The 12,353-nt window shown below is 57.6% G+C and overlaps 1 protein-coding gene across 1 annotated transcript; it reads left to right on the top strand.

The window, feature by feature from the left end:
- Positions 1–3,149: 3,149 nt before the first annotated feature.
- Positions 3,150–12,080, top strand: LOC138690396 (la-related protein 6-like; the record flags this gene model as incomplete). Its single annotated transcript, XM_069809346.1, has 3 exons — positions 3,150–3,362; positions 10,423–10,517; positions 11,150–12,080. Coding segments are annotated over 3 exons (1,239 nt in total), but the record flags the coding sequence as incomplete, so codon positions are not given.
- Between the last annotated feature and the right edge of the window lie 273 nt (positions 12,081–12,353).

The following is a 12,353-nucleotide window of genomic DNA, read 5'->3' as shown; positions in this document are numbered from 1 at the left end:
CCTCTTGGGTGCTGTTTCTTGGTGCCCCCTGCTCTCCCTCCCCCTCCCACACAGGCACGGAGCGGTTCTGGAGAAGGAGCTTTTAATTGAAAAGACAAGAGGAAAGGTCCCATCCAAGTTGGTCTAACCCCTCCCCACCCCCCTCCCCGGCCCCTCCTTCAACAAATACCGCCCCTCCTCTCCCACCCCCCACTCCCCCCATCTCCATCCCTCTCACCCCTGTCTAATCCCCGCCCCCGCCTCACACCCCCACGTTGGCCGCAAGAGCCCTGCGCTTGCTGGGTGGCATTGGCAAGGAGCTCTGCGCCTGCCTCTTCCTCCGCTTGCCTGCCATGGCAGGTGGGGATGGTGGCAGGTCCATCCCCGCATCCTGCCACGGCTCCTGGGGCTCCATCCCGCCGCCGTTGACTATTTTGAGGCTCAGCATGGCGTCGCTGAGCTCGGGGATGCAGTAGTCAGGGGTGAGCATCTCCTCAGGCAGCGAGAGCGAGCTGAAGTCACGGTGGGGGGTGGCTGCGCCGGTGCCACCAGCGTCCCCGGGCATGGAGCTCCTGCTGGGAGCATGCTGGTTGACGCCAACTCCATCCGGGGAGCAACCAAAGAGCACTAGGGCCTCTTGCAGAGGCACTTTCTCAGACGCTGCAAGTTCACCTACAGGCTCCCCAAGGGCTTGATTGTGGGGGTCAGCACAGGGGCTGGGGGGGACGTCACTGCCTGGGCGTGCCCCCACAGGGGTGGCCATGCCACAGGTGTTGATCTTGGCCAACGGCCCCTCGATGTTCTCGTAGCTGGGGATGGGTGTTGGCATCGCTGGGGGGCTGGGGCCATCCCTCTCTCCGCTCCGCTGGTGCCAGCAGGGTCCCCAGACATGGGGCTGCTGCTGGGACCATCCTGGCTGACCCCCACTCCATCCAGGGAGCAACTGAAGAGCCTTAGGGCCTCTTCCAGGAGCATCTCCTCGGACACTGCAAGGTCGCCTGCAGTGTCCCCAACGGCTTGGTTGTGGCTGGCAGCGCAGGGGCTGGGGGGGACATCGCTGCCCAGGGGTGCCCCCACAGGGGTGGCCATGCTGGGGATGTTGATCTGTGCCAACTGCCCCTCGCTGTGCTGGTAGCCGGGGATGGACAGTGGCAGCTCCAGAGGGGCTGGGGCCACGCCACTCCTCTGATTTTCACAGGGTGTGAGGTATTGTGGTTGGCCCTGGGGGGTCCCTGGGGCTGTCCAGGCCAGGGGGGCCCCGCAGCCCCCGGGACCCCACAGGGCAGCACCCGGCAGAGAAGCGGCGCCTTGGCCGAGCGTGGCAGTGGCCGGCGGAAGCAGGTGGGTGGTTGTCCACTGGATGCGGAAGACGCGGGGGTCGAAGAGGCAGCCACATGGAGCCCTCTGCAGCCCTGTGTGGGTGAGGGGGAGCCGTGCTGGTGCGGGGGGACTCTCCAGGGGCACCCGCCGAGCCGGCCCCGATGGCCGACATCCCCCAGCTCTGGGCCAGGGGCGTGGGGAGCTTGTGGCCGGGGCGATCCCCACAGGGTGAGCTGCTGTGCCGGTGGGACGGGGTTGCAAATCGGGGAGGAGACTCGTATCTAGGAGGTGAAATGGGAGAGGTGGCCCCAAATATGTGGGAAATTCTCTGCAGATGGGCTTTCCTGGGCATGCGTCACCCAGGCGAGGGCAAGGATGCTCACCGGGGCTTGCTGAACCCCCATGTGAAAAGTGTCGGGGGAAGGGGTGTGATGGGGATGGGGAAGGTGCCAGAGCAGACTGGGGTGCCATACCTGCTGGTGGTGCCTGGGGGGCCTGGGGTGTCCCCCCTGCCAGGGGTGCCCGGGCTGCAGGGAAGGGCTGCTCCCGCGCGGGCAGGCGGCACAGGTTGGCTGAGCCTAAGAGAGAGAGGAGCGATGGCCGGCGGTCACCTCTGCTCTTGCCCCCCAAGAGCATCCCTGGGCTGCAGGGGTTGGGGTCAGTCCCTACCTTGAGGGTAGAAGGTTTTGGGGAGCGTGAATGGCTGGAAAAGCTGGGGCGCCGGGGGGCCCCAGGGCCCAGGCAGTGGGAGCTGCACTGGTGGCCGCGCCATGGTCCCTTCTGGCTGTTGGCTGCCAAGGACTCTTTGGCGTCTCCCCGGAAGGAATGCGGGGGCTCCCTGTGTTCCGCCCCACCCCCAAGAGCCTCCCCAGCTCCTCCTGGGGAGGGAAAGGGTTAAGGGAGGCTGGGGTGCCCCCGGGGCCTACAGGCGGCTCTCAGGGTCTGCGGGTGCAAATCCTCTTTGCTTTCAACAGTATTTTTCCGGTGGGGGAAGAAGAACAAGTTGATTCAGCCGAGCCGAGCGGGGACCAAGCTGCAGCCGCAGCCTCCTTGCGCCAGATGGCAAATGCGTTTGCGACTGTTGCCCGTGCTTCTGTTCGCTGCGTTGACCGGAGCGAGGCAGAAATAGGAAAAAGGACCTCGAGGGCGCGAAGGAAGGTCACGCGGTGTCGCTCGGTGGCACGCTTTCCCCCAGCCCTCGCTCCAGTAGTGCTGTCAGGTCTTTTAGTCTCCTGATGGGAAAAGCAGCAGCTCTGGATCCCCCTCGGAGGGGGCGGCGCTTTCCCTGGGTGCGTGACACCCAGGAGGAGACGGTACCCGCCGCCGCGTGCTCCCAGAAAAGGACTGGATTCTGCCCAACGTCCGGTGTCGGGGCGCTGGGGCTGTTTGCGCTCTACGGGACCCCAGGGATGGGGTTAGTGCATCCCCTCCTCGTGCTTGGAGGATTCGGCACTAGCAAGGACCCCCTGGTACCAAGGACACAGGCCTCTCGCTCCCGCTGTGTGAACGGTGTGTGGCCTGGGGGAGTCGGGACAACTGCCGTGAACCGGAGGCCAAAGATCTCTCCTGGCCTGTATCCTGTTAATTAAAGAGATGGCGCTCTGTTGGTGAGGCACCTCTGGCTGCAAGATTGCGCAAGGCCATCTGCTGCGTAACTTGTGGCAGGGACCGATGCTGGGGGCGTGAAGGCAAGCGCGCTTCTAAAACCATAAAACTCTGTTTCATTTCGGAGCGCAGCTGAGCCACCCCGCTCCTCAACACTCTGCCATCTGCACCGCTGTGGCTGGGACCGGGCAGTGCTGCACATCCCAAAGGCCACCAAGTCACACCCGTGTCCCTGCTGCTTTGCCGGGAGCTTCTGCGATGCGAGCGATGTTCTGGGGGCTGATCTCTTGGACTGCAGCTACTCTGTCCCTGACCGGCAGCTGGTCAGGAGGGTTGCGTCCCAGGTGGAATTCCGCCTCTCTGATGAGAACCTGGCCAAGGATGCTTTCCTCCTGAAACATGTCCAGAAGAACAAGATGGGCTTCGTCAGCATCAAACTGCTGACGCCCTTGAAGAAGGTAGGCAGCCCGTTGCGTTGGCCAGCTGGGGTGGGAAGTGGCCTCCACGTGGAGGATGCCTGGGTGTCTGGGTGTGCTCTGGCTGTCTGTGGTGAGGTGCTCGGGGAGGTCAGGCTGCCTGTGTCCCGGCAAAGCGCTGGTGGTGCAGAGCTGGGCCCTGCTGTCTGCCTTCAACGTGCTGCAGCAGTTCTCCACCCAGGGAGGGTGGCTGGGGAAGCGGTGAGGGGTCCTCAAACCCCAAGCCCAGGGCTGGGTTCACCTCTTCTGCCCGTGGTTCCCCCAGGCTGCTTTGAGAGAGGAGAGCTCGTCCTCCGGCGCTGAGGCTCCTTTACATTTGGGTTTGGGGCTTTCTCTTTTCTTTTGTTTTTCATCACAACTAGATGAATGAGCAGCGGAGTTTATTAAAGCAACGGTACAGGTGCTTTTGGATTGCCCATGATAAATAGACTGTCTGCAAAGCACGTGCAGGTGACAATACCGTTGCCTACAGGCGCGTTAAATGATGAAAGAAAAGAGCTCTAAAGAATTCTAAGTTTCCCAGGGAAGCACTCGGTACAGCCGAGTGTTCGAATCTCACACAGTAGGCAACCCTATGGCGGGGGGGAGAGAGGCTCAGCCCATCGGCTGATCCCAGAAGTCAGCGATGTCCTCCCGACTTGTCTGTGATGGTGTCTTCCCTGGCATTTCTCCTCTCTTAAGCCCTTTTATGTTTTCTGAGTTTTTCGGTGGAGCTTGAGTGACTCTAGTCATATGTACCTTTCCTTTGATTGGTATAAAGTTCTCTCGGTTTGATTTTAAAGGTATACACTAGAGAAAATTCAGAGCGCATGCTCAGTGGGGGGCGGTCGCACCTTGGAGGTGGGTAACTTTGGGGGTGGAGGTGTGTTTTGGTGTTGTAATGAGCAAAGTTCACCCAAAGGACCTGCTGTTGCGTGTGAGTACCCCAGAAGTGGGCACGTGTGATATAAACCAGAAGTGTAGGGCGTTAGCTCGACAGAACCGCCGTTATTTTACCTCCTTGCTTCAGTGGATTCAATGCAGGGACCAAGCGTTCTCGTTCTGATCCTTCCGGTTGCCTACCCCTGCGATCACCGAGCCTGGCCGCGGGGTCTCGGCTCCGCTCCACCCTCTGTGTTCCTTTTCAGAGTCAGCGTACCAAGCTCCCCTGGTGTTGCTGACGTCTAAAGTTGCAGGTCACGTTGCTTAGGGAGCTACCACAGAACCGATTCTTTACGTGTGCACTGCGTTCCTCCCTGGAGGTTCACCTTCCCTTGAGGGGTGGGGGGGGATGTGTCATACCGACAAGTCACCTCCATCCAGCAATCATTCCACGGGCTGTCGCTGTGCCCGGGAGGCCCGGGGGTCTCTCCCTGCCCTTGGCGGCCATGCCCTGGGCTCAGCTGCTGGGTGTCCCTGGCGCCTGCTCTGCCACTCGGCTCGCAAGGAGAAGCCTGGTGCTGTTCCTCTTCTCTCGGGCCATGGCAGGAACCAAGCGTGCAGCGCAGAGACCGCCCCTATTAGCCGTCCCCTCTCTGCACCAGAGCTAAAGCCTATGCAGCCCCGCAGCCAGGAGGAGCAGGGACTTGATGTGGCTGGACACAACCCCTTTTCGTGGGGCGTAAGGGGGGTGATTTCGGCAGCCGCAGCCTGGAGGCAAGCCAAAGTGTAACCAGAGCCATAGGTTGGGATGGTGGGTGCCAAGAGCCCGCCACGGAAGTAAGCCAGGCTTTGAGGAACAAGTGCGCGGAGGTGACCCCGGTGTGGTGGAAGGAAAGGTTGGTCGTATTCAGACGTGGACCATTTGGATCCGTGACCAAAGCCCAGCCAGGCAAAGGACAGACAGCTCTTCCAAACTGTCAAAATAGCCCATTGCTGCTATTGCCGTCACATCCCCTTGTCCCACTGAAACCCAGCTGCGCAGCCTTTCTATTAAACACACGCGTTGGCCGTGTTTATACGGGATACCAAAGGCGCTTCAGCCATGGGTGAAACTTCCACAGCTCACCTGTGACTTGAACCTTTCTGAGAGTTCTTTGCCTACCTCGGTTTGTGGGAAGATGTTCGGATCTTACCTCAAACCCTGGCAAGTCTCCTTTTCCTTTAGGATTTAGTATTTTGAGTACTGAGAGATTAAGAGAGGTAGTCTCCTTGCCATTTTGTGCGTTGGTGCCAAAATGGATCTGTACCTTCAGACTATGTAAATAAGGGCATGTAGGCCACAGACATTCCTTTGGTTGTGGTGATGCCAGAGGTGAAAGACAGGGGTTTGGTTCCCTCTGCAGGAACTCTGCAGAGATGTAGAGAGCATGCACGGTTTCCTCACCGTTCCTTACCAAGGGACACTTGCTACCACGCTGTCAGGGGAGGTTCGGACTTGACGTGAGGAGACATTTCTTTGCCAAGAGGGTGGTCACACCCTGAAACAGGCTTCCTGGAGAGGTGGTGGATGCCCCGTGCCTGTCAGTGTTGAAGAGGCATTTGGACAATGCCCTTAATACCATGCTTGAACTTTTGGTCAGCCCTGAAACGGTCAGGTAATGGTCAGGACTAGATGATGGTTGTAGGTTCCTTCCAGCTGAACTATTCCATTCTATTCTGTTCTGTTCTACTCTGCTCTGTTCCCTGTGCTCACCATGAGTCAAATACCAACGAGACTGTTATTTGCCTGAAACGCCAGGGGGGTTTCAGCTCCAAAACCACTTTGAAGGACACATAACACAAAGGTTGCAAGTGGAAACAGGCTATTATTTTTATTTTTCTGAGTCTGTTTCAGAGCTGATGCTCACAAGCCTTAACACAATGTGCCTGTGTAGCCAGGAGCAGGCTGATGCATTCTTCAGTTGAGCTTGAGAAAACATCCTTTGCAGCCTGGCAAAGGCAAGTCCCAGAGCTACAGAAAGTAGCAGGAGGAATACAGGCCAAGCAGTCCCTGTTTCCTGAAGAGTGAGAACGTGCAGAATGAGGATCAGGACCGACCACACACAAAAGAAGAAGGAGGAGGAGGAGGAGGTGTGTGGTACCGTGGGGTATTTTCCAAAGTATGACAGGTAGAGGTGAAAAGCGTATTTTTGCGTTCGGCAACTTGCTCCGCCGCTGTGCTTCTTGGCCAACGATGCACAAAAGGCGCTCTCGTGCCGGCCCTGCGCTTGATTTGCGTGCAGGGAGAGGTGAAAAGTGGCAGCTCGTGATGGGGCAGCAAGCCTGGAGCCCTTCCAAGCACAGGCTGTTTTGCCCAAGCCATAAGCCCTGGGGAAATGGAGCTAAGGGAAGAGCAGAGCTCGCTCCCGCTCCCGCTCCAGACTTGCACTGGGCAAGAGAGCCCGAGAGAGGCAGGGCACGAGCGGTGCCTTGGAGGTGCAAGAGCAGCAGGCAGGGAGCTAGGCGAAAGGGCCCAGAGGAGCCCTGACAAGGGGCTGTGCTCAGTGCTACAGAGGACAAGAAGCAACCCCCGGGAGCATCCCTTGGAGCCCGGCCTGGGAGTCCGAAAGGTTCCTCCCCCCGGATGCGGGGCACGAGGGCCACCTTCGTGGAGCACGAGCAGCGGGCACCTAGCCACAACGGCCCAAAGGAGCCCTGGCGAGGGGCCGTGCTCAGTGCTGCAGAGGAAGGCAAAAAACCCCCGGGGACACTTGCTAGCCCACCGTGGGGGAAAAAAAGCCTTCCTCCCCCTAGCTGCAGGGCACGAGAGGCCATCTTCGTGGTGCACGAGCAGCAGGCAGTAACCTAGCCAAAATGGACCGGAGGAGCCCTGGCAAGTGGTCCTGCTCAGTGCTGCAGAGGAAGGCAAAAAACCCCCGGGGCCCAGTGCCAATCTGCGCCGGGGGAAAATTCCTTCCTGACCCCAGAGCTGGCGATCGGCTATTCCCTGAGCACGTGAGCAAGACCTGCCTCCTGGTCCCGCAGGCTGGTCACGCCTCCCAGGGGATGCCCAGCCCCAGATTTCGTCAAGGCCGCTACCCAAGATGATTTTGCTCCTTTGGAGGAAGCTCTCCTCTTCGGGATGCACCCGAGACTCCTCCCAGGCATCTCCCAGAGTCTTTTAGCCTCTGCTCTAACTACCTAATGCCTCAGGTAGCAGCCCCAGACTCTTCCAAGGAAGCTACCCAAGACGATTTTTCTCCTTTGCAGGAAGCTCTCTCCTCTGGGATCGACCCAAGACTCCTCCCAGGCATCTCCCAGAATGTTTTGACCTCTGCGTTCGGGACCGGAGATCCCAGCTACCTGCCCCAGACTCCTCCAAGTAAGTAGCTCAAGACATTTTTTTTCTCCTGTAGAGAAATCTCTCAACTCCGACAGCCACCTGAGACTCCTCCCAGGCATCTCCTAGAGTCTTCTGTCCTCTGCTTTACCTACCTAAGGTCTCAGGTAGAAGCCCCAGACTCCTCCAAGGAAGCTACCTTTGAGGTTTTTTTCTTTTTTGGAGGAAGCTCTGCCCTCCGGGATCCCCCTGTGACTCCTTCCAGGCGTCTCCTAGAGTCTTTTGGCCTTTTCTTATAAGGAGCTGAGATCCCAGGTAGCAGCCCCAGACTTGTCTAATGAGGCTATCCCGGATGATTTTTCTCCTTTGGAGGAAGCTCTTTCCTCCGGGATCCACCCGAGACTCCTCCCAGGCATCTCCCAGAATCTTTTGGCCTCTGCTTTACGGACCTAAGATCCTAAGAAAAGATAGCTATGAAAAGGCCAAAAGGCTCTGGGAGATGCCTGGGAGGAGTCACAGGTGGATCCCAAAGGGGAGAGCTTCCTCCAAAAAAGAAAAAACCTCAAGGGTAGCTTCCTTTTAGGAGTCTGGGGCTGCTACCCAAGATCTTGCACGAGCAGCAGGCAGTAACCTAGCCAAAATGGACCGGAGGAGCCCTGGCAAGTGGTCCTGCTCAGTGCTGCAGAGGAAGGCAAAAAACCCCCGGGGCCCAGTGCCAATCTGCGCCGGGGGAAAATTCCTTCCTGACCCCAGAGCTGGCGATCGGCTATTCCCTGAGCACGTGTGAGCAAGACCTGCCTCCTGGTCCCGCAGGCTGGTCACGCCCCCCAGGGGATGCCCAAGCCCTGTTCTCCCTGAACCTGGAGCCACCTCGGGGCTTCCGAGAGTGGCCAAGTGCCCCCGGCCTGATCGACCTTGGGGGCAAGAATCCTTCCCACGCCTTCGGGCCACCAGCGGGTGCTCCAAAGCACTGGGAGCCCTGGCAACATCTCTGCATCCCACTTCTTACAGCTGCTGCCACTGGTTCCGCAGGGAGTGAGGACGGCGAGCTCTGCAGTGCTCCTCAAGAAGGCATTCCCTTGGTCTTGCCACAGCTCTCCATCCAAAAAAGCCTGATGGCCTCGGGCACCTCCAGGGCTTGGTGGTTCTTCTCGTCTCCAGCAGCCTGGTCCAGCCTCCGGTCTTCCTCCCTCAGCGCCCGGCAAGTAATTCCAGCGGCTCCTCACAGACTTCCTCTGGGATGTCTCTGGGCCGCCTGCCAGGCAGACTGGCAGTGGGACAGGGGAGGCTGCCCCTTTTATAGTGCCCCGGGGCATTGTGACTGCTGCGTTGCCGGGTGGTGGCACTGCGACACGGGGGGGTGGTGTGAGGGGGCCCCCCCGTGCGCAGCGCTGCCCGCCGCCCCTGGGCCCAGCATCCTTCGGAGGAAGGCCTTTGGGGCGCCAGCCCCGGGGGCTGTGTGGCGTTACTGAGTCCAGAAGTTTGGCAGAAAATAAACCGCCTTGCGTTCCAGCTTATCCTCAGATGTCAGAGGGGCTAGGGACGGCTGGGTTTAATTTCTGAGTGATGTCCAATTCGACGCTCTAAGGGTGGTCGCGTTCAATGTGCTGAACTATCACGATGAGGGATGCCCTTAATAGCGTACTGCACTCTGGCTTAGCTGCGTTCAACGCACGAGAATGACCAGACTTAGGGAGTTTGGTTGCGCTAACAAATTATCACGACTAGATGAATGAGCAGCGCAGTTTATTAAAGCAACGGTACAGGTGCTTTTGGATTGCCCGTGATAAATAGACTGTCTGCAAAGCGCGTGCAGGTGACAATACAGTCGCCTACAAGCGCGTTAAATGATGAAAGAAAAGAGCTCTAAAGAATTCTAAGTTTCCCAGGGAAGCACTCGGTACAGCCGAGTGTTCGAATCTCACACAATAGGCAACCCTATGGCGGGGGGGAGAGAGGCTCAGCCCATCGACTGATCCCAGAAGTCAGCGATGTCCTCCCGACTTGTCTGTGATGGTGTCTTCCCTGGCATTTCTCCTCTCTTAAGACCTTTTATGTTTTCTGAGTTTTTTGGTGGAGCTTGAGTGACTCTAGTCACACATACCTTTCCTTTGATTGGTATAAAGTTCTCTCGCTTTGCTTTTAAAGGTGTATGCTAGAGAAAATTCAGAGCGCCTGCTCAGTGGGGGTTGGTCGCACCTTGGAGATGGGTAACTTTGGGGGTGGAGGTGTGTTTTGGTATTATAATGAGCAGAGTTCACCTGAAACATGTCCAGAAGAACAAGATGGGCTTCGTCAGCATCAAACTGCTGACGCCCTTGAAGAAGGTAGGCAGCCCGTTGCGTTGGCCAGCCGGGGTGGGAAGTGGCCTCCACGTGGAGGATGCCTGGGTGTCTGGGTGTGCTCTGGCTGTCTGTGGTGAGGTGCTCGGGGAGGTCAGGCTGCCTGTGTCCCGGCAAAGCGCTGGTGGTGCAGAGCTGGGCCCTGCTGTCTGCCTTCAACGTGCTGCAGCAGTTCTCCACCCAGGGAGGGTGGCTGGGGAAGCGGTGAGGGGTCCTCAAACCCCAAGCCCAGGGCTGGGTTCACCTCTTCTGCCCGTGGTTCCCCCAGGCTGCTCTGGGAGAGATCATGCCTTAACTAAAAAACTGCAGGGAAGCACTGGTGGTGTGATGTACAGGGAAGCTGTGTCTTCTTGCCATGGTCCAGGAGCACAGGCGGCCTTCTCCCACAAATCCTGAAAGGGGGATATTGCCTTGCCATGACCTCAGGTTGATGGGGGTGCAGCCTGCCTCGATGATGGGTTTAGGGTGGTCCCTGCCTGGGGAGACTCACAGTGACACAGTGGCCCCCTCTGTCCCTCAGGTGAAATACCTGACGCATGACTGGTGGCTGACGCTTTACACCCTGCGGTTCTCAGAGCTGCTGGAGGTGAACGAGGAGGGCACCAAAGTGAGGCGGTGGGTGATAGCATATGTCCATACATTCTGTATGGTATGTCTAAATATTTGTTGGTTTTAATATTTTGTACCAGCCGTGGAAACTGGTTTGCTGCTAGGTGGCTGTAAAAGTGAGATTTGGTAAATAATTATTAGAAATCTTATACTAACACTATGATTGAAAAAAGAGACAGAAGTGTAGCCAAGTAATTAACTAGTAGAGGTAGTTACTCCTAAGTTTTACAGTTCTTTGCTCTTATGACTGGATGTTCCTGTACATTAGATAAGATTAATATTGAAACTGACCATATATGACTGAAACCATGTTAAGCTCCAAGATCAAAGAACAAGGATGACGAACAAGACTTGAAGGTCAGCCAACAGAATTTGAAATGGATCGGTGGTCGCAAAAGCAGCCCTTTGACTCAAATGAAGAACCGTTGCATGTGATCAGATGTAGGCAATACTATGATACTCAGTTACAATAACTTTTATGTATATGTATACTAATCTGATTAATATGTAATTGGTTACTCCATATAACCTGTTTGTGCTGAAGCTGTGGCACGCGTGCTAGGTGGAACTATCCCCCGTGCATCCAGCGCTGCAATAAAGAATGCCTACTTTCTAAAACTCCAAAATGAGTCTTAGAGAGTTTCTTCGACTGGCTTTTCGGTATCATGGGTCCCCATCCCCGAGTCCCTGCTGAGTGTCCCCCCCAGCAGACTGCTGCTGGCCTGGGAGCTGCTGACCCTGGAGCAGGACGTGCTGCTGCTGCTCCAGAAGAATTTCCTCAAGACCATCACGAGGATGTTCAGCCCCTTCGGCACCATCGCCTCCATCCGCATCCTGCGGCCGGGCCGCAAGCTGCCCTCGGATGTGCGGAAATACACGTCAGACTTCCCCGAGCTGCTGAGCAAGCACTGTGCACTGGTGGAGTACAAGAGCCTGGGGAGCGCTTCAGCCTTGAGGAGCCTTGAGGACCTCGGCCACCAGAGCTGTCCGCGTGGCGAGAGCATCAGGGTGGTCCGGCTCTGCGGGAAGGGCTCCAAGAAGACAGCCGGGGCCGAGAGGGAGGTGGCGGAGGAGCTGATGGACCAGCCGGGTTGGAAAGCGCAGGCGGTGGCCGCGACCTTCCCCAACGGCCTCGGGGACTCCCTGCTCTGCAGCTCCCCGGAGTTGAACGGTGCCCAGGCGCTGCCACCCCTCCTCCTGCACAAGGACCCCGCGGCACCCTCCTGGCCCGGCAGCAACTTCAAGCCCAGCAATTTCAGCAATGCCTTCACTGGATTGCTCCTCGCCAGCAAAGTCTTCCCTCCGCTCGGGACAGGCTTGGGCACAGGCAGCTGCTACGGCCTCTGCTCCAGCACTGAGAGCACTCGTGGCTGCGGCTGGGGGAGTGGGGTGGGTGCCTGGGCACCCTGGCCCAGCAGCCCCTCTCCAGATGCCAAACCTCTTGCCGGCAATCCTCCGGCAGCGACATGGGTGCCTGAGCCCCTCGGCCTGCGGGATGCGGTGCTTTGCCTGCCCCACTGTTGTCCCAGAAGTGGGGTCATTCACCCGGTGTGCAAAATGCCAATATAAACACAGAGCAGAGGTATTTTATTCCAGTTCTTGTTTACGCAAAGATGGGGGCTAGGTGGTAATCCGCAAAGCCAGCACCCCTCATGCCTAAACGGGCAAGTAATTTATACAGTTCAGTTATACATATTCAATTTCCAAAGTTCTTCCAAAAACTATTACTGGGAGTCGCTTATCTCGCACAGTTTCCATTGGGCTAAAGTTTCCCTGCTTGGAATTAAAGGTACAGTGTTCTTTTCTTTTACAGCACATGCTCAAGGAGAGTTGGGGGGGTAA

This window comes from Haliaeetus albicilla, chromosome 22, assembly GCF_947461875.1.
Source record: "Haliaeetus albicilla chromosome 22, bHalAlb1.1, whole genome shotgun sequence".
Lineage (NCBI taxonomy): Eukaryota > Metazoa > Chordata > Aves > Accipitriformes > Accipitridae > Haliaeetus > Haliaeetus albicilla.
The sequence above is the reverse complement of the archived record's forward strand: the minus strand, read 5'-3'. Positions and strand labels throughout refer to the sequence as shown.